At 46.7% G+C, this 21666-nt stretch overlaps 1 protein-coding gene across 1 annotated transcript in view; it reads right to left on the bottom strand.

Annotated features, from left to right (window-relative positions):
• LOC309561382 (G-protein coupled receptor 54-like) overlaps positions 1-19805 on the bottom strand; it is a 47257-nt gene extending 27452 nt beyond the window's left edge. The window contains exon 1 of the mRNA XM_082265264.1: positions 19532-19805. Within this exon, the coding sequence (XP_082121390.1) occupies positions 19532-19796 (265 nt within the window). The 5' untranslated portion in view covers positions 19797-19805. The remainder of the gene's footprint in view (positions 1-19531) is intronic.
• Between the last annotated feature and the right edge of the window lie 1861 nt (positions 19806-21666).

The raw sequence follows: 21666 nt of genomic DNA, 5'->3' as shown, positions 1-21666 counted from the left end.
CGTATTTTAGTCTTAAGACTAAAATGCCATTTTAGTTTTAGTCGTATTTTAGTCATCTGAATTATGTTAGTCGACGAAAACGTTTTAGTCGGTTTTAGTCGACGAAATTAACACTGGTTCCCAGTGCCATCTTAAGAGCATTAAAGAGCCCCAGGCGATGCAGTGCACTGGGGCCTCTCCTACACAATCACCTACGAGAATAAAAATGCAAATTATCGATAAGGTGATATATTTTGGTACAGCAGTGCCAGGCTAATGACAGCTTCCAAGTTCGGCGGCTGGGTCAGGTGAACACACACACGGACGGGAGTCAGACTCGACTGTCCTGTGTGTGCCTATTCCCGTGCAGGCAGACAGGCATTCCTGCAGTTGTGGGCTCCCCCTCCATGGCCCAAGTGGCCTGACAGCAGCACAGGGCCGACAGGCGCTTGCCACCTGAACGCTTAGCTATGTAAACAAGGCAGAGCGCCGTTCTGCCATTCCACCGAACGATCGGCGGGTCTCGAGGCCGCTGGACCCGCTGATTGGCTCCCACTGTGTCCAATCACAGCGGGAGCGGCGCTCCAGCAATGCGCATGCGCCCCCGACATCTCCTGCACAAAATCAGGAACATGTGATTTTGCGCAACCGGGCCGCTCTGCCGGAGTGTATATGCGGCAGGTGGTTCGCAAATGTTTAAAGCCGCATTTACCCAAAAGCAAACATTTATTATATTGCAGCTTACCAATTCTTAGATGTGATTGTTTGGGTTCGTTTTCTTTTTTTAGATTTTCTTTCTTCTATTTGCATCTGGTGATCCAGCCAGTTTTTCTGTTGTTTTTCAAAAGAACAAGCTCTCCAGCAGATATATCAGTTACAGAGATGAGACAAACCATTTACCACTGGCAGGGGTGCTTACAATGATCAGCTTTATTTTATTTATGTAAAATCTTTACAAAGAAAAATAAAACTGCTTGTGTAACTGTTTATAAAGTGTGAGCTGGAGTTCAGCTTCAGTTTGTTAGTTTCTTTACATCTTCTGCCCCTCCCCAGGCTGACAATGCTGCTTTCCAAACGTGACCTCTGTGCTCTTTCCTCCAGAGGGGGGCGCTCTAATACAGGAGGTGTGTTACTGGCCAGATCAGCAGGTGAAAACAGAGAGGAAAAAGCCAAAGAAAAGGAAACAAATGCAGCCGCCAGATCTAATGATTGGTAAGCTGCAATATATGACATTTTATTTTTGGGGGTTTAATACTGATATTGGGAGGGGTGTCCGGTATTAGGCTTGGGGTCAGGGGCGTAACTACAGGGGTTGCAATCCCAACCGGGCCCCATGCTCCAGGGGGCCTGTGCAGCTCCCCTGTACACCTGGATAGGAGGGGCGGCGGGGGCAGCATGTCCTCACTGTCCTCCTTTTTCCTCCTGTAGCTGCAGGAGGAAAATGGAGGAGATTGGTTCCTCTGTATGCTGCCCCCGCCACTCCTCCTATCCAGTTCACTTGTGTTCTGCTGTCTCTGGGCTCCTGTGTGCTCCCCTGGTCCCCCCCCCCCCCTTACTGTGCTGCCCCCCCCCCCTCCACTGTGCTCCCTTCCCTCTCCTGCCGGCTGCTGCAGGGGATGTGTCACAATAGAGAACCAGGAAGAGGTCGGTAAATATGTAATTTACCAGCTCCTTCCTTTTCTGAATGGACAGAGTCATAGTCAGCGACATTGTAAAAAAATAAAATAAAATTATAAAAAATAATTAAATAATTAAAATACCAAAAAATAAAAACTACTGACACCAGTGGGTGAACTTCCAAGATCACAAAGGTCCCACTTTTGACTGGGCCCTGGCTTTCCACCACCGTGGGGCCCCAAGATGGCAGGAAGGGGGCCCACTGCAGAACTTGTAAAGGGTCCTGCTGCGGGACCGTAATAAAGGGCCCCGCAATGAGAGTAAAGGGCCCCAGGATCGGTGGGAAGAGCCCCAGGCTAGAAGGGAAGGGGTCCGGGGGGCCCTTCCTGGTTTCTTGCACCGGGCCCCGAAGGTTCTAGTTACGCCTCTGGTTGGGGTAGATAATTGTACCCTCCCTTTATGTTTTTACATCTGTTTTTTGCCATGCCCAATATTATATGTCCTGCAAATTTTACTGCCAAACACATATCGGAGGCTAAAATGTACTCATGAAAAATGTTGTCACCAGAACAGGGATCCCCATTGGAAGATTCCCTTTTATTTCTGTTCTGGTGATCAACATTTTGGATTGTTCCTTACAGTCTGTGAGGTCACCAGAATTGGAAACAAAGAAAAAGAATTGGAAACAGTATTTTAATTGAGGTCTGACTAAAGATCTATATAGAGAAAACATGACCCCCCTTTCCTCCTGCTGGTGATCCCTCTAGCGATATGAAGATCTACAGTACATAGAGGAAACGCGTTAGGACATGTATGTCTGGTTCCGTCGAACAATAAAGAAGTTTTCCCGCATTCCAGACGAGCGGAGATTTCTTGCTATGAATCCGCTTAACCTCTTCCTGTCCATGCTATAGCCGAAAGACGGCTACAGGCGCAGACCTTAATTGCCGGGGGGGGGGGGGGGGGCGTCCATGTACGTCCTCCTGTGCATGAACTCCCTGTGTGCTCCCTGCGGAGCATGTGCGGCTCGCTCTGTGATTAGCGAGTCCATGGGACTCGGCTGATCACAGATCGGAGAAAGGGGCTGGTCCCTTACCACGTGATGAGCTGTCAGCCAATGACAGCTGATCATGTGATGTAAACAGCCGCCGGCGATCAGCTGTTTTTTTCTCCTCACTCTGTCAATGTGCAAATGCTGTCAGAGGGACATCGGACCCGAAGAGGAGAGGGGCACCTGTGCCCACCAGTGCCAGCTACCAGTGTCCACCAATGCCCACCAGTGCCACCTACCAGTAACCACTAGTGCCACCTATCAGTGCCCACAGCGCCACCTACCAGTGCCTTCCAGTGGCACCCATCAGTGCCCACCAGTGCCAATCAGTGCCCCATCATGAGTGCTGCCCATAAGTGTCACCTACCAGTGCCTTTCAGTGCCACCTATCAGTGCCCATCAGTGCCACCTATTAGTACCCATCAGTGCCCATGAGTGCTGCCAATTATTGCCCTTCAGTGCCACCAACCAGTGCCCTTCAGTGCCTCCCTTCAGTGCTGCCCATCAGTGCCCATCGATGCCAGCCATCAGTGCCACCCATCAGTGCCACCTATCAGTGCCCACCAGTGCCTCCTTATCAGTGCAGCCTTATCAGTGCCCATCAGTGTTGCCTATAAGTGCCCATCAGTGCCACCTATCAGTGCTCATCAGTGCAGCCTATCAGTGCACATCAGTGAAGGAGAAAAATTACCTGTTTGCAAAACTTGATAACAAATTATAAAAACTGATTTATTTATTTTTTTCAAAATTTTCGGTCTTTTTTTGTTCAGCAAAAAATAAAAGCTCCCAGTAGTGATTAAATACCACCAAAAGAAAGCTCTATTTGAAAAAAATGATAAAAATTTCATTTGGGTACAGCGTTGCATGACCGCGCAATTTACATTTAAAGTGCAACAGCGCTGAAAGCTGAGAATTGGTCTGGGCAGGAAGGGGGGTTTAAGTACCCGGTAGGCAAGGGGATAATGTATCTGACAGGTAGAGGGGAGGCATTTCTACCCTTTGTTTCTGTTGGCTGTTTCGTTATTTTCATCGCAGAGCAAGAAAGTTTCTCAGTGTGTCTGAAAGCTACAATTATATTATATACTGTAAAGCTGTTTTCTGTAGAGTCGCCTCTGAGTCCATCTACCCGCCGCCGCATGCTGGCGGTATACTTTGTTTTTGATTGACTGCATCTCACAGTGCCTAGCGTTCCAATACCGTCTCCTGCACACCGTAATGAAAGCAAATTCACTTAGCATGGCTCCGTAACCAAACTGATCTCAACTGTCGTGCATAGCTGTGGGAGATCGTCAGTTGACATCCATTAGACCTGAATACTCGTCCTTCAAAGCGCAGCCGCCATTCTGTATCTCTGGAAGCCGCTCCTGAACTGAATCTGATCTCAGTGTTATTTTTGGTGGTTCGGTTCTCAGACTTGCTTGAGGCCAATTGGCCTGTATTCGGCAGCTCCCCCCCCCCCCCCCCTTCTCCACATCCTCCCCCAGAAGAGGACATTCACCCAAGTTTAGAAATCTAAGTGTGATAAGTCAAAGAAAAAGTCAGAAGTCTCTATTGTCATAGGCATGCGCACAGGGTGTGCCGGATGTGCCTGGGCACACCCTAATCACCCCATGCGGTGCAGATTCTCCCTGCTGCCGGGCACCCCCTCCACTCCGCCCCCTCCCCTAGAAGAGGAAATTCACCCAATTTAAGAAATCCAAGTGTATTAAGTCAAAGAAGTCCAAAGTCTCTATTGTCATAGATGTGCGCACAGGGTGTACTGTATGTGCCTGGGCACACCCTACTCCCCCCGTGCGGTGCAGATTCTCCCTGCTGTCGGCACCCCCTCCCCTAGAAGAGGACATTCACCCAAGTTCAGAAATCTAAGTGTAATAAGTCAAAGAAAAAGCCCAAAGTCTCTATTGTCATAGATGTGCGCACAGGGTGTGCTGGATGTGCCTGGGCACACCCTAATCACCTCATACAGTGCAGATTCTCCCTGCTGCCGGGCACCCTATCCACTCCGCCCCCTCCCCTAGAAGAGGACATTCACCGGAGTTCAAAAATCCAAGTGTATTAAGTCAAAGAAGAAATCCAAAGTCTCTATTATCATAGATGTGCGCACAGGGTGTGCTGGATGTGCCTAGGCACACCCTAATTACCCCGTGCAGTGCAGATTCCACCTGCTGCTGGGCACCCCTCCTCTCTGCCCGTTCCCCCAGAGGAGGACATTCACCCAAGTTCAGAAATCCAAGTGTGTTAAATCAAAGAAGAAGTCCAAAGCCTCTATTATCATAGACGTGTGCGCAGGGTGTGCTGGATGTGCCTGGGCACACCCTAATCACCCCGTGTGGTGCAGATTCCCCCTGCTGCGGGGAACCCCTCCACTCTGCCCCCTCGCCTAGAAGAGGATATTCACCCAAGTTCAGAAAACCAAGTGTAATAAGTCAAAGAAGAAGCCCAAAGTTTCTATTGTCATAGATGTGTGCACAGGGTGTGCTGGATGTGCCTGGGCACACCCAATCTCCTCATGTGGTGCAGATTCCCCTTGCTGCGGGGGACCCCCTCCACTCTGCCCCCTCCCCTAGAAGAGGACATTCACCCAAGTTCAGAAATCGAAGTGTAATAAGTCAAAGAAGAAGCCCAAAGTCTCTATCATCATAGGCGTGTGCACTGGGTGTGCCGGATGTGCCTGGGCTGGGCTGGGCCCCCTCCCCCCTACAGCAGTGACAGCTTCCCTCCTCTCACTCTGGCTGCTGCAGTAGATGTTTCAAGATGGAGAGCGAGGGGAAAGACTGGTAAATATGTAATTTACCAGCCCCTTTCTATTCTGTTCTGCAGTGGCGGAGCTAGACTTTTAAAACAGGGGTGGCAAAGGGGTGGCTAGGTATTATTTTGGGGGGTCAATATACAAAGTGTAATTTAGTGTCAGATTCGTCCACCGCAATGTCGCAGTCCCTCTAATGATCGCTGCCATTACTAGTAAAGACAGGATACAGGTGGTGGTGATCAGAGGATACAGACAGGATACAGGTGGCGATCAGAGGATACAGACAGGATACAGGTTTGCCCCCAATGATTATTGCAGAGTGCCACAGCAATGCCCCCAATGATTATTGCAGAGTGCCACAGCAATGCCCCCAATGATTATTGCAGAGTGCCACAGCCTTGACCCCAATGATTATTGCAGAGTGCCACAGCCTTGCCCCCAATGATTATTGCAGAGTGAGACAGCAATGCCCCCAATGATTATTGCAGAGTGCCACAGCAATGCCCCCAATGATTATTGCAGAGTGCCACAGCAATGCCCCCAATGATTATTGCAGAGTGCCACAGCAATGCCCCCAATGATTATTGCAGAGTGCCACAGAAATGCCCCCAATGATTATTGCAGAGTGAGACAGCCTTGCCCCCAATGATTATTGCAGAGTGAGACAGCAATGCCCCCAATGATTATTGCAGAGTGAGACAGCCTTGCCCCCAATGATTATTGCAGTGAGACAGCAATGCCCCCAATGATTATTGCAGTGAGACAGCCTTGCCCCCAATGATTATTGCAGAGTGCCACAGCAATGCCCCCAATGATTATTGCAGTGAGACAGCCTTGCCCCCAATGATTATTGCAGTGAGACAGCAATGCCCCCAATGATTATTGCAGTGAGACAGCCTTGCCCCCAATGATTATTGCAGAGTGCCACAGCAATGCCCCCAATGATTATTGCAGAGTGCCACAGCAATGCCCCCAATGATTATTGCAGAGTGCCACAGAAATGCCCCCAATGATTATTGCAGAGTGAGACAGCCTTGCCCCCAATGATTATTGCAGAGTGCCACAGCAATGCCCCCAATGATTATTGCAGAGTGCCACAGCAATGCCCCCAATGATTATTGCAGAGTGCCACAGCCTTGACCCCAATGATTATTGCAGAGTGCCACAGCCTTGCCCCCAATGATTATTGCAGAGTGAGACAGCAATGCCCCCAATGATTATTGCAGAGTGCCACAGCAATGCCCCCAATGATTATTGCAGAGTGCCACAGCAATGCCCCCAATGATTATTGCAGAGTGCCACAGAAATGCCCCCAATGATTATTGCAGAGTGAGACAGCCTTGCCCCCAATGATTATTGCAGAGTGAGACAGCAATGCCCCCAATGATTATTGCAGAGTGAGACAGCCTTGCCCCCAATGATTATTGCAGAGTGAGACAGCCTTGCCCCCAATGATTATTGCAGTGAGACAGCAATGCCCCCAATGATTATTGCAGTGAGACAGCCTTGCCCCCAATGATTATTGCAGAGTGCCACAGCAATGCCCCCAATGATTATTGCAGTGAGACAGCCTTGCCCCCAATGTTTATTGCAGTGAGACAGCAATGCCCCCAATGATTATTGCAGTGAGACAGCCTTGCCCCCAATGATTATTGCAGAGTGCCACAGCAATGCCCCCAATGATTATTGCAGAGTGCCACAGCAATGCCCCCAATGATTATTGCAGAGTGCCACAGCAATGCCCCCAATGATTATTGCAGAGTGCCACAGAAATGCCCCCAATGATTATTGCAGAGTGAGACAGCCTTGCCCCCAATGATTATTGCAGAGTGCCACAGCAATGCCCCCAATGATTATTGCAGAGTGAGACAGCCTTGCCCCCAATGATTATTGCAGAGTGAGACAGCAATGCCCCCAATGATTATTGCAGAGTGAGACAGCCTTGCCCCCAATGATTATTGCAGTGAGACAGCCTTGCCCCCAATGATTATTGCAGAGTGCCACAGCAATGCCCCCAATGATTATTGCAGAGTGAGACAGCAATGCCCCCAATGATTATTGCAGAGTGAGACAGCAATGCCCCCAATGATTATTGCAGTGAGACAGCCTTGCCCCCAATGATTATTGCAGAGTGCCACAGCAATGCCCCCAATGATTATTGCAGAGTGAGACAGCCTTGCCCCCAATGATTATTGCAGAGTGAGACAGCCTTGCCCCCAATGATTATTGCAGTGAGACAGCCTTGCCCCCAATGATTATTGCAGTGAGACAGCAATGCCCCCAATGATTATTGCAGTGAGACAGCCTTGCCCCCAATGATTATTGCAGAGTGCCACAGCAATGCCCCCAATGATTATTGCAGAGTGCCACAGAAATGCCCCCAATGATTATTGCAGTGAGACAGCAATGCCCCCAATGATTATTGCAGAGTGAGACAGCAATGCCCCCAATGATTATTGCAGAGTGCCACAGAAATGCCCCCAATGATTATTGCAGAGTGAGACAGCCTTGCCCCCAATGATTATTGCAGTGAGACAGCCTTGCCCCCAATGATTATTGCAGAGTGAGACAGCCTTGCCCCCAATGATTATTGCAGTGAGACAGCCTTGCCCCCAATGATTATTGCAGAGTGCCACAGCATTTGCCCGCAATCATTGCAGAGTGCCAGCGTCCCCCCCCCCCCCCCCCCATGAGACCGGCTTACTTACCTCACGGACGGACGGTCATCACAGCAGCTTATCATCGGTCCGCGGCTCCCTGCATCTTCTCAGTCCTCCCGCCGGCGCCTCCTCGACCAATGGCACGGCATTTGCCATTCGGCCAATCAGGAAGCGGGAGGACCCGCTCCCTGATTGGCCGGAGGAGGATCCATGTGACAATAGCGAATTTTCATTCGCTATTGTCACAGAATGGGCGGGCTCGGCTTCGGGACGCACTGTTCTGCTGCTCCCTGACCCTGGCCGCCAGCTTAGAGGGATCAGCCGGTTCTGCGAACCGGCTGATCCCATCCCACCACTGCCTGTGATTCCTCCGCTGCCAGCCTGGATCGGGGTGGCAACAGGGGTGGCAGGGACTTTTTCTGGGGTGTCAATTGACACCCCAGCTAACCCTCTGGCTCCGCCACTGCTGTTCTGTACTGATCCCTCCTGTGTCCATTCATCACTGAAGCATAGTAAATTGTGTTTACTACGCTTCAGCTTGTGAATGAACAGGAAGTCACTCAGCACAGCTCACTTGCCATTCCTTCGATATCCAGTGAAGCTGAGGCTGCAGAGAAAGAGACTTGGGTGTCTCTGTCCTCAGTCCCGTTCTCTGTCTCAGAAGTGAGACATCAGGGGTCTGTTCAGATTCCTGATATTACACCAAAGCCCCCCACTGGGGGCTAAAAAAAAAAAAAAAGGGTATGTGTGTTTGAGCTTTGGGGTACACACCCTAAAGCAATAGGCTGTGCACACCTATTTCTATTGTTCAGCTGGTTAAAACAAGCAGGGCAAACGACTACGCGTTTTGGGGGCCACACACTCATTGGGGAATTTTAAATGGACTCCAAAGTACTCCTGCGGGCGGGGGATGTTATAAACAAAAGGCAGTGATAATGTTCACAGAAGAAGTGGCAATTCTACCATTTCACCCAGCCCTGATGAATGGGGATGATGGGGCCCCCAAAACACGTTACATGTCTTCTGTCCGGCTTTTCTAACCACTCGAACCATAAAGGCTTTGGACTCCTAAAGATTTTTTATTTGCACTCTTTGACCTATTACACTTGTTTCTGCCTTATACCTGTTTTAGCTGTTGCCTGAGACCCCTCAGCTTGACTGACACCAGGTTCCCCAATCCAATTATCTATTTTCGGACGTTTTTTATGGACCAGGGGGTCTCCAGACTTTTTAACCACTTTACCACCGGAGGATTTTGCTATCTTCCGTCCAGGCCACTTTTTGCGATTCGGCACTGTGCGACTTTAACTGACAATTGCGCAGTCATGCAACGCTGTACAAAAAAGCGTCCTTTTTTTCCCACAAACAGAGCTTTCTTTTGGTGGTATTTGATCACCTGTGCGATTTTTACTTTTTACGCTATAAACAAAAAAAGAGCGACAATTTTGAAAAAATAACAATATTTTTCACATTTTTTTTATATGAAATTCCCCCCAAAAAATGTAAAAATCAAAATCCTTTATCATTTTAGTCCAATTTGTTTTTTTTTACATATTTTTGGTAAAAAAAATCGCAATAAGCGTATTTTGATTGGTTTGCGCAAAAGTTATTGCGTTTACTAACTAAGGGAAAGATTTCTGTCATTTTTGGTGTTTTTTTTTTTTAACGAATAATGGCGGCGATCTGTGATTTTTTTTTGTGGGACTGCGACATTGCGGCGGACAGATCGGACCCTTGACTGACATTTTTGACACTTTTGGGGGTACCAGTGACATTACTACAGTAATCAGTGCTATATATATGCACTGTTACTGTAAAAATGACACTGGCAGGGAAGGGGTTAATTTTTATTGGAGAGGGAGGGGTTAATGTATGCCTGGTGCTTACTGACGTGTGTGGGGGGAGGTGACTGAGTGGCACAGGGACAGATCGCATGTTCAGCTATGCTGAATCCTACAATCTGACCCTGCCTGTCACTTAGGAGATCCGCCCGCTTTGTTTACACAAGTGGGCGGATCTCCACACTCGATTCCCAGACGATCGGGGCCCAACTCCCGCTGTGACTGAATACAGCGGGAGCGAGCCTCCGGCGGCGCGCGTGCGCCGCCCACAACGGGAGGAGTCCAGCGACGTAGGTCTATGTCGCTGGACGGAATCGAACCACTTTGCCGCAGTAGCACCAATGTGAGCGGTCGGCAAGTGGTTAAACAAAGGGCCAATTGACTGTCCTTCAGACTTTAGGGGGAGTCTCATTAGGAATGGCTGCTAGGAGCTTCCGAAAACATTAATTCACGCAAACATCATTTGCTGCTCAAGAGTTTTTAGGAAGCTTGGCCAAACCTAAACTGATGAAACTTTTCAGAAGTTCCTCATCTATAATGGAGACATTGTCCATGGTAACCAATTGGATTCATATAGAAGCCTGTGATATATGATGGTAAGTAGTACCAACATCCAGAGTGTATATATTATCAAGGGGCGGTGCACTGATATACTCCTCCATACATATTATACTTCTAATTTGTCCATTTCTATAGCCTACTATAGTGTCTCCCATGTCCGCCGGGGAGGCAATTTGGTGGTCGGGCCTTTTGACTGTGATCCATGGTGGCTTTCAGCTTCAGGTGAGGCAGCTCCTCCCATCTATTTATATTTCCTTGTTGTATTTGGAGACATTTGATACTAATTCACTGTTTATCATTATCAGAATATGCGTAGTGTTTAAAATATCCTCCTGAAGAAGTGGTTTTTACCACGAAACATGTCGAGGAACATACGCCTGGATTTCTGAAAATCCCTTTTGGGATAATCACATGTTTAATTTGTTTCTGTTTCTGTAAATTTACTTGTATTTTTGTAGTACATTTGTGTGTCTCCTTGTGCTATGATTTTTTAACATTTTGAATAAAATATATCGATTTTTTATCTTTTGTATCTATTACTATGGTACCCTTAAAGTCCTAATTTTGTTTTTTTTCCCCCTCCCCATTCTCCTTTCCCCTCGGACCAACCAATTGGATTCATTCTTTTAGCAATCAAAAAACCTAAAAAGCCGGTATTGGCAGTAGATCCTGTTCTCTAGTTAGGTAGTTGGATACATTGTTTCCTGTCTAATCACACGGCTGTGTTTCCGGTTGGGTAGTTGATTCTTTGTTCGTTTTTCCATAGCTCAGGGGTTGGACTAATTCCCAGGATGCCACTGCCCCTTCTTTAAAAAAAAAATTAATTTATGTTTTGTCTATATCCTTGCATTATTTATATCTCCACGCCATCATGTGATATCTAAACCAAGAGATTAGCAGAAGCTGTTTGCCTTCAGGGTCTCTTTTTGAATAAAACTCCATATGTCCATCTAAAGAAAAAAGGTGAAGAGCACCGGAGTTGGCACCTTAAAGACTCATTAACATGTGTGTGTACATTTCAGCTTAAACTATAGAGCTCTATTAACACAAGGTTATACAAGGTCACATGGAACTCAGATGGAAGGAGGAGAGGAGTCACATGAAACAGAGACAGGGAAAGAAGAAGAGTCATATAGAACAGGGTCAAGGGGGAGTCTCATAGAACAAGGAACAAAGGAAGGAAAGGGGCCACATGGAAAAGGGACAGAGAGACAGAGAGATAGTGATTTGGCAAACTCTGTCAATCTATTCATAACTGCAGTATTTACAGTGCTTTGCGAAAGTATTCGGCCCCCTTGAACTTTTCAACCTTTTGCCACATTTCAGGCTTCAAACATAAAGATATAAAACTGTAATTTTTTGTGAAGAATCAACAACAAGTGGGACACAATCATGAAGTGGAAGGAAATTGTTTGGATATTTCAAACTTTTTTAACAAATAAAAAACTGAAAAATTGGGTGTGCAAAATTATTCAGCCCCCTTAAGTTAATGCTTTGTAGCGCCACCTTTTGCTGCAATTACAGCTGTAAGTCGCTTGGGGTATGTCCCTATCGGTTTTGCACATCGAGAGACTGAAATTTTTGCCCATTCCTCCTTGCAAAACAGCTCGAGCTCAGTGAGGTTGGATGGAGAGCGTTTGTGAACAGCAGTTTTCAGTTCTTTCCACAGATTCTCCATTGGATTCAGGTCTGGACTTTGACTTGGCCATTCTAACACCTGGATATGTTTATTTGTGAACCATTCCATTGTAGATTTTGCTTTATGTTTTGGATCATTGTCTTCTTGGAAGACAAATCTCCATCCCAGTCTCAGGTCTTTTGCAGACTCCATCAGGTTTTCTTCTAGAATGGTCTTGTATTTGGCTCCATCCATCGTCCCATCAATTTTAACCATCTTCCCTGTCCCTGCTGAAGAAAAGCAGGCCCAAACCATGATGCTGCCACCACCATGTATGACAGTGGGGGATGGTGTGTTCAGGGTGATGAGCTGTGTTGCTTTTACGCCAAACATAACGTTTTGCATTGTTGCCAAAAAGTTAGATTTTGGTTTCATCTGACCAGAGCCCCTTCTTCCACATGTTTGGTGTCTCCCAGGTGGCTTGTGGCAAACTTTAAATGACACTTTTTATGGATATCTTTAAGAAATGGCTTTCTTCTTGCCACTCTTCCATAAAGGGCAGATTTGTGCAGTATACGACTGATTATTGTCCTATGGACAGAGTCTCCCACCTCAGCTGTAGATCTCTGCAGTTCATCCAGAGTGATCATGGGCCTCTTGGCTGCATCTCTGATCAGTCTTCTCCTTGTATGAGCTGAAAGTTTAGAGGGACGGCCAGGTCTTCGTAGATTTGCAGTGGTCTGATACTCCTTCCATTTCAATATTATCGCTTGCACAGTGCTCCTTGGGATGTTTAAAGCTTGGGAAATCTTTTTGTATCCAAATCCGGCTTTAAACTTCTCCACAACAGTATCTCGGACCTGCCTGGTGTGTTCCTTGTTCTTCATGATGCTCTCTGCGCTTTAAACGGACCTCTGAGACTATCACAGTGCAGGTGCATTTATACGGAGACTTGATTACACACAGGTGGATTCTATTTATCACCATTAGTCATTTAGGTCAACATTGGATCATTCAGAGATCCTCACTGAACTTCTGGAGAGAGTTTGCTGCACTGAAAGTAAAGGGGCTGAATAATTTTGCACGCCCAATTTTTCAGTTTTTTATTTGTTAACAAAGTTTGAAATATCCAATAAATTTCGTTCCACTTCATGATTGTGTCCCACTTGTTGTTGATTCTTCGCAAAAAATTACAGTTTTATATCTTTATGTTTGAAGCCTGAAATGTGGCAAAAGGTCGAAAAGTTTAAGGGGGTGAATACTTTTGCAAGGCACTGTATATCCCAGTGATGCCCCCGTAGATTATAGAAGGACCATTCTGTACAGAGACATCTTGATCTAATGTGTGCCTTCCACATGTATTTGATGAATGATGCATCTGCAGTAATCAGATGTTCTCCATGCATCACCAATCTGCTGGGTGAAGAGATCAGCAGTGTAATGGAAGTGAAGAATTATTACCAGGTGCAGTCCTGCAGAAGGATAATACAACACATCCCGACTGTCATGGATCAGGTTGGTCATGCAGCATTTGGCATCACACAATGAGATGACGGCATGGACTGAGAATTTAGAGAGCCCAATTCAGAAGGGAGAAGTTCCTTTTGTATCCCTAATGTGTTAATGGTTTAGCTGATCTTCCCATGAACTTATATTTTTATCTCAGCTTTTTCCTAGTATTAACATTGTCTAAATCTACTGTGTGGATTAGTAGTCAAGGAGGTATCGGACTTAGAGGGCTTTTGGCCGGATCTCACGTCTATAAGTACCTGCAAACAGGGCTGGGGCACTTATCGATTGGACAGGCTTGAAAACCTATCCAAATGACCAGATACACAATTGTCACCCCTCCTCCCCCCACTTCTGACCCTACCCTTTCCAATCTATTAATTTATTATTGTTGGCAAAGGCGACCTCACAAGTTTATGGAGGTCTCTCCAATGTTCTGAAGACAATGGGTGGTGAGACTGTACCTGCACCAACCATACCTTAGTGAAGAGACTCAGAAATCTTGGTAAAGGGGATTATATTTTAGAAACTGTAATTCAGGTGTATAGAGTGGGGACCTCCAAACTTTCCAAACAAAGGGCAGTTTACTGTCTATCAGACTTTGAAGGGACCAGAATGTGGCCAGCGTGAGTACAAAATGCTCTAGTGTCAACGGGGATTAAACAATGTCCTGTCATTGGTATTACTGGGAGGATTATTGCTCCACTGTTGGTATCAGGAGAAGGAATAGTGCCCCATCATTGGTGTCAGTGGGAAGAATAGTGCCCCATCATTGGTGTCAGTGGGAGGAATAGTGCCCCATCATTGGTGTCAGTGGGAGGAATAGTGCCCCATCATTGGTGTCAGTGGGAGGAATAGTGCCCCATCATTGGTGTCAGTGGGAGGAATAGTGCCCCATCATTGTTGTCAGGTGGAGGAATAGTGCTCCATCATTGTTGTCAGGTGGAGGAATAGTGCCCCATCATTGTTGTCAGGTGGAGGAATAGTGCTCCATCATTGGTGTCAGTGGGAAGAATAGTGCCCCATCATTGGTGTCAGTGGGAGGAATAGTGCCCCATCATTGGTGTCAGTGGGAGGAATAGTGCCCCATCATTGGTGTCAGTGGGAGGAATAGTGCCCCATCATTGGTGTCAGTGGGAGGAATAGTGCCCCATCATTGTTGTCAGGTGGAGGAATAGTGCCCCATCATTGTTGTCAGGTGGAGGAATAGTGCTCCATCATTGGTGTCAGTGGGAAGAATAGTGCCCCATCATTGGTGTCAGTGGGAGGAATAGTGCCCCATCATTGTTGTCAGGTGGAGGAATAGTGCTCCATCATTGGTGTCAATGGGAGGAATAGTGTCCCATCATTGGTGTCAGTGAGAAGAATAGTGCCCCATCATTGTTGTCAGATGGAGGAATAGTGCTCCATCATTGGTGTCAGTGGGAGGAATAGTGTCCCATCACTGGTGTCAGTGGGAGGAATAGTGCCACATCATTGGTGTCAGTGGGAGGAATAGTGTCCCATCATTGGTGTCAGTGGGAGGAATAGTGCCCCATCATTGGTGTCAGTGGGAGGAATAGTGCCCCATCATTGGTGTCAGTGGGAGGAATAGTGCCCCATCATTGGTGTCAGTGGGAAGAATAGTGCCACATCATTGGTGTCAGTGGGAGGAATAGTGTCCCATCATTGATGTCAGTGAGAAGAATAGTGCCCCATCATTGGTGTCAATGGGAAGAATATTGTCCTTTGTTGAGGTCAGTGGTAGAAATAGTGCCCCATTGTTGATATCAGTGACAGGAATTATGCACTGTTGTTGGTGTCAACAGGAAGAAACAATGTCCCCAATACCAAAGGGTCAGTCAGTGCAGTAACCTTTTATTTGTGTTAGCATTCGACTGAGCTCATCCCTAGTTAGAGTCACATTTAAGGGCTTAATTTTATGGCTAAGGTCAGAGTTTGGTTTTTAAGGTTATGGCTAGGGTCAGAGTCAAGGATTTAAGACTATGGTTAGGGTCAGAATTAGGGGTTTAAGGTTATGGTTGGGGTCAGTATTAGGGATTTAGGTTTATGGCAAGAGTCAGAGTTAGGAGTTTCATTTTATCGTTGGGGTCAGAGTTAGGGGTTTAAGGTCATGGCTAGGGCTAGAGTAAGGGAGTTGCTATGGTTAGAGTCAAATTTGGGGGTTTAAAATAATGGTTAGGGAAAGAGTTAGAGGTTTAAGGTCATGGCTAGGGTCAAAATTAGGGGTATAAGGTCATGTTTAGAGAAAGAGTTAAGGGTTTAAGGTCATGGTTAGAGTCAAAATTAGGGGTTTAAGGTCCTGGTTAGGGTCAAAGTAAGAGGTTTAATGTCACGGTTAGGGTCAGAGTAAGGGGTTTACTATGGCTAGGGTCAGAATTAGGGGTTTACGGTTATGGTTAGGGAAATAGTTAGGGATTTAGGGTATAGTTAGGATTTAAGGTTATAGTTAAGGTCATGCTTAACGGTTTAGGGTAGGGTGAGGGTCAGGGTTAGGGGTTTACTCTTGTTAGGGTCAGAATTAGAGGTTTAAGGTCATGTTTTGGGAAAGAAGGGTTTAACGTCATGGTTAGGGTCAGAATTAGGGGTTTAAAGTCATGTTTAGGGTCAGAGAAAGGGGTTTAATGTAATGGTTAGGGTCAGAGTAAGGGGTTTACTATGGTTAGGGTCAGAATTAGGGGTTTACGGTCATGGTTAGGGAAATAGTTAGGGATTTAGGGTATAGTTAGGATTTAAGGTTATGGTTAAGGTCATGACTATCTTTTTAGGGTAAGGTGAGGGTGAGGGTCAGGGTTTAGGGTAGGGTTAGGGGTTTAGGGCATGCTTAGGGCCAGAGTAAGGGGTTAACTCTTGTTAGGGTCAGAATTAGAGGTTTAAGGTCATGTTTAGGGAAAGAAGGGTTTAACATCATGGTTAGGGTCAGAATTAGGGGTTTAATGTCACGGTTAGGGTCAGAGTAAGGGGTTTACTGTGGTTAGGGTCAGAATTAGGGGTTTAAAGTCATGGTTAGGGTCAGAGTAAGGGGTTTACTGTGGTTAGGGTCAGAATTAGGGGTTTACGGTCATGGTTCGGGAAATAGTTAGGGATTTAGGGTATAGTTAGGATTTAAGGTTATGGTTATGGTTATCGGTTTAGGGTAGGGTAGGGTGAGGGTCAGGGCTAGGGGATTAGGGTAGGGTTAGGGGTTTAGGGCATGCTTAGGGCCAGAGTAAGGGGTTTACTCTTGTTAGGGTCAGAATTAGAGGTTTAAGGTCATGTTTAGGGAAAGTAGGGTTTACTTTCATGGTTAGGATCAGAATTTGGGGTTTAAAGTCATGGTTAGGATCAGAGTAAGAGGTTTAATGTCATGGTTAGGGTCAGAGTAAGAGGTTTAATGTCATGGTTAGGGTCAGAGTAAGGGGTTTTCTATGATTAGGGTCAGAATTAGGGGTTTACGGGTATGGTTAAGGAAATAGTTAGGGATTTAGGGTATAGTTAGGATTTAAGGTTATGGTTAAGGTCAGGGTTATGGGTTTAGGGTACGGTGAGGGTCAGGGTTAGGGGTTTAGGGTATGGTTAAGGCCAGAGTAAAGGGTTAAGGATTATGGTTATGGGTGTAAGGTTATGGTTAGGGCCAGAATTTGGGGTTTAGGGCATGGTTAGGGCCAGAGTAAGGGGTTAAAGATTATGGTTAGGGGTTTAAGGTTATGGTTAGGGCCAGAATTAGGGGTTTAGGCTATGGTTAAGGTTATAGTTAAGGGTATAAGATTATGGTTAGGGTTTCAAAGTTAGGGTTTTAAGGTTATACTTAAGGTCAGCGTTAGGGGTTTAGGGTAGGGTTAGGGGTTTAGGGTAGGGTTAGGGTCAGGGTTAGAAACAACAGCAAGGTGTCCCAAGTGCTAAGCCCTATTTGGATTCACACTGTCCCTATGGTATGGCTCACCCAGTGCAGCCGTCACAGTTAGTATATGGAGGTACTAAAATAGGCAGGCAACAGAAAGGACAGCGCTATCTGGAGGGATGATGACCACTATTTCCTTGTAAGTGACGAAGGCCAATGGAAAGTCTCAATACACTTTATTGCACACAATTGCGTTAAAACCTTTAGTCAATAAAAGCCATTACAGTACCAGGCCGGTGGGTCCAGATGTACGAAGGTTGATGGCCACTTGAGCCGGTGTAGCAAGGTAAAGCAAAAACCGCCCTGGTGTGCAGGCTTGCAGCAGCTCGCACAGAGCTACGGACATACGGGAGACAAGCCGGGTGCCTCTGGTGCTCCCATGTGACGTCACCGCAGCGCAAGGTGGAAGTGCCGGACCGGAATGAGATGCCTGTTGACCAGCCTGGTACGCAGAGGGGAGAAGGGCTGCCGGGATAACGCGTTTCACGCGCATGCACTTTGTCAAGTCACGGAGATGTCGGCAACAACAGAATTTAGAGCCCATTGAAATGGGGGGGGGGGGGGGCGTGGAGTGGGCAGTGCTAATTGTTGACCTAATCTGCCATTAACCCTTGTACATCTGAACATACAAAAGGTAGTTAGTAGCATAAAAACAAATGTAGCAGGTGCCAAATATAGGCACTTGCATAAAATTCATTTTAATCAGAAGAATGTCTTAATGATAATAGTAACAACAAAACAAAAATAAAAATAATTAAAAAAAAACATAATAATAAATTGGAAGATAAACATGAAATTTAAATAGAAAAAAACTGTTGGCATAAGCAGGGTAAGGAAATCGCATCGACGAGTTGCCGAGACTACAGTATACCAAAAAAAAAAAAAAATATATATATATATATATATATATATATATATATATACACAGATGCATATGGACATCTAGACACAAGCATGTCTAATGTGTAATTGAAGGGTTAGGGGTTTAGGGTATGAATAGGGCCAGAGTCAGGGGTTTAGGGCATGTGCTAAATGCCCTGTGCTGAGTTCCTGGGTCTGTTCACTTGCTGTGCCCATTATGAGAGGTTCCCTCCATCCCTGTGCTAAGATCCCGGGTCTGTACACCCGCTGTGCCCATTATGAGGGGTTCCCACCATCCCTGTGCTGAGTTACCAGGTCTGTACCCCCACTGTGCCCATTATGAGGGGTTCCTTCCATCCCTGTGCTGAGTTCCCGGGTCTGTACACCCGCTGTGCCCATTATGAGGGGTTCCCTCCATCCCTGTGCTGAGTTCCCGGGTCTGTACACCCGCTGTGCCCATTATGAGGGGTTCCCACCATCCCTGTGCTGAGTTCCCGGGTCTGTACACCCGCTGTGCCCATTATGAGGGGTTCCCACCATCCCTGTGCTGAGTTCCTGGGTCTGTACACAACGACTGTGCCCATTATGAAGGGTTCCCTCCATCCCTGTGCTGAGTTACCGGGTCTGTGCACCTGCTGTGCCCATTATGAGGGGTTCTCACCATCCCTGTGCTGAGTTCCTGGGTCTGTACACCTGCTGTGCACATTATGAGGGGTTCCCACCATCTCTGTGCTCAGTTCCCGGGTCTGTACACTCGCTGTGCCCATTATGAGGGGTTCCCACCATCTCTGTGCTCAGTTCCCGGGTCTGTACACCTGTTGTGTCCATTATAAGGGGAGCAGAGGAAGATGTTTTGGCAGGGAGATTCCAAGATTCTAAAGAAGCCAGGGGGTGGTTTAGCCTCTGTGCCTGTGTGGGTTTCCTCCGGGTTTTCTGGTTTCCTCCCACACCCCAAAAACATGCTGGTAGGTTAATTGACCCTAGTATGTGTATGCATGAATGTGAGTTAAAGACCTTAGAGTGTAAGCTCCTTCGGAGCAGGGACTGATGTGAATGTACAATATACATGTAGAGTGCTGCGGAAAATGATGGCGCTTTTATAAGTACCTGAAATCAATTTAAAAAATAAATAAATAAAACATCGCTTTTTTGTGGACTCATCCTTTAATAAAACATTTTTGCCCAAAGCTCTTCCAGAAACTCACCGATGTAGAAGTTGGTCGCCGTACGCATCTGCCTGTGCTTCGATATGACATAGATGACCAGAGAGTTCCCAATCAGCCCCACCAACATGATCAAGGCGAAGAAGAGGGGCACCAGCCAGGCGTCGGTGAGAAACGGCGGCGGTCCGGTCTCAGTCCGGTTCACCAGCGATTCGTTGAGTCTGCTGCCATTCCCCATATAGGTTCCATTGATGTATTCCCAGGGAAGGTTAAGCATCTCGTCCAGCATCTGCTCGCCCAGCGCCATCAACGAAGATCCCCCCCACCAGCTCCAATAAAAAACAAATTAGTAGAAAAATCAAGAAACGTTCGATCACAACCGGTACGCCGTATAATCCTTCTTCCTTTTTAGAAAAACATTTTCAAAAAGTCAAACAAAAAGCATAAAAATTAGGCAGACTTCAGCTTCACTGCCTGGGTCGCTGCAACGCCGACGAATTGGATCAATCACCTATCCTCCAGGAAGGTCGGAGATTGGTCGGTGCTCCTTGGCCGCTGTCTATCGGAGAACATGCTTCCCCGGGCAGACTTTCATTCTCTGCCTCTGCTCAGAACTGGAGGGAATGACAACTCTCCGCTGATTTATAGTGAGAGACGCACGTGGAAGGCGAGCGCGCGCGCGGCAGAAAGAGAGAGAGAGATGCAGATCCTCGTACACCGTTGCCCGGCAACAGCATCAGCATCCCATTTGTTTTCTTTTTTTTTTTTTTTGTCTTGATGGGACGCATTATAGCACTCCGTACGTCACAAACAGAAACAAAGCCTCCAATCGGCAGCGATAATTAATCTCGTCATTGTTTTACAGAATGAACAGGCGCAAGCAGGGCCGGGTTTACAAGGGGAGCAAAAGTGGCAATTGCCCCGGGCTCCCTCTGATAGAAGGGGCCGCCCTCTGTACAAAAACTACATACAATATAAATAAATTATATATAAAATAATAAATAATAAAAAAAATAATATACAGTATCTCACAAAAGTAAGTACACCCCTCATATTTTTGTAAATATCGAAAAGAGACCGACCAATAAGATACGCCGCACATCATCCACTCCATCAAGAACCAGCGGGGGGGGGGGCGTCCTTCCTGGATTTATGGGTCACGATATATACAGTATCTCACACAAGTACAACCCTCACATTTTTGTAAATATTTTATTCTGTCTTTTCATGTGACAACACTGAAGAAATGACACTTTGCTACAATGTAAAGTAGTGAGTGTACAGCTTGTATAACAGTGTAAATTTGCTGTCCCCTCAAAATAACTCAACACGCAGCAATTAACGTCTAAACCGCTGGCAACAGAAGTGAGTACACCCCTAGGTGACAATGTCCCAATTGGGCCCAATTAGCCATTTTCCCTCCCCGGTGTCATGTGACTTGTTAGTGTTACAAGGTCTCAGGTGTGAATGGGGAGCAGGTGTGGTAAATTTGGTGTTATCGCTCTCACTCTCTCATACTGGTCACTGGAAGTTCAACATGGCACCTCATGGCAAAGAATTCTCTGAGGATCTGAAAAAAATAATTGTTGCTCTACATAAAGATGGCCTAGACTATAAGAAGATTGCAAAGACTCTAAAACTGAGCTGCAGCGCGGTGGCCAAGACCATACGGTGGTTTAACAGGACAGGTTCCACTCAGAACAGGCCTCACTATGGTCCACCAAAGGAGTTCAGTGCACGTACTCAGCGTCATATCCAGAGGTTGTCTTTGGGAAATAGACGTATGAGTGCTGCCAGCATTGCTGCAGAGGTTGAAGGGGTGGGGGGTCAGCCTGTCAGTGCTCAGACCATACTCCGCACACTGCATCAAATTGGTCTGCATGGCTGTCGTCCCAGAAGGAAGCCTCTTCTAAAGATGATGCACAAGAAACCCGCAAACAGTTTGCTGAAGACAAGCAGACTAAGGACATGGATTACTGGAACCGTCTCCTGTGGTCTGATGAGACCATGTCCCCTCCACCAAATGATTTGGACCAGTTCAAAAAGCAAGCTCCATAAAGACATGGATGAGTGAGTTTGGGGTGGAGGAACTTGACTGGCCTGCACAGAGTCCTGATCTCAGCCCTATAGAACACCTTTGGAATGAAATAGAGTGGAGACTGCAAGCCAGGCCTCCT

The sequence above is a fragment of the Pelophylax lessonae genome (genome assembly GCF_965119305.1).
Source record: "Pelophylax lessonae genome assembly, chromosome: 8".
NCBI classification, from domain to species: domain Eukaryota; kingdom Metazoa; phylum Chordata; class Amphibia; order Anura; family Ranidae; genus Pelophylax; species Pelophylax lessonae.
Note: the sequence above shows the minus strand (reverse complement) of the source record. Positions and strands in the feature narration are given on the sequence as shown.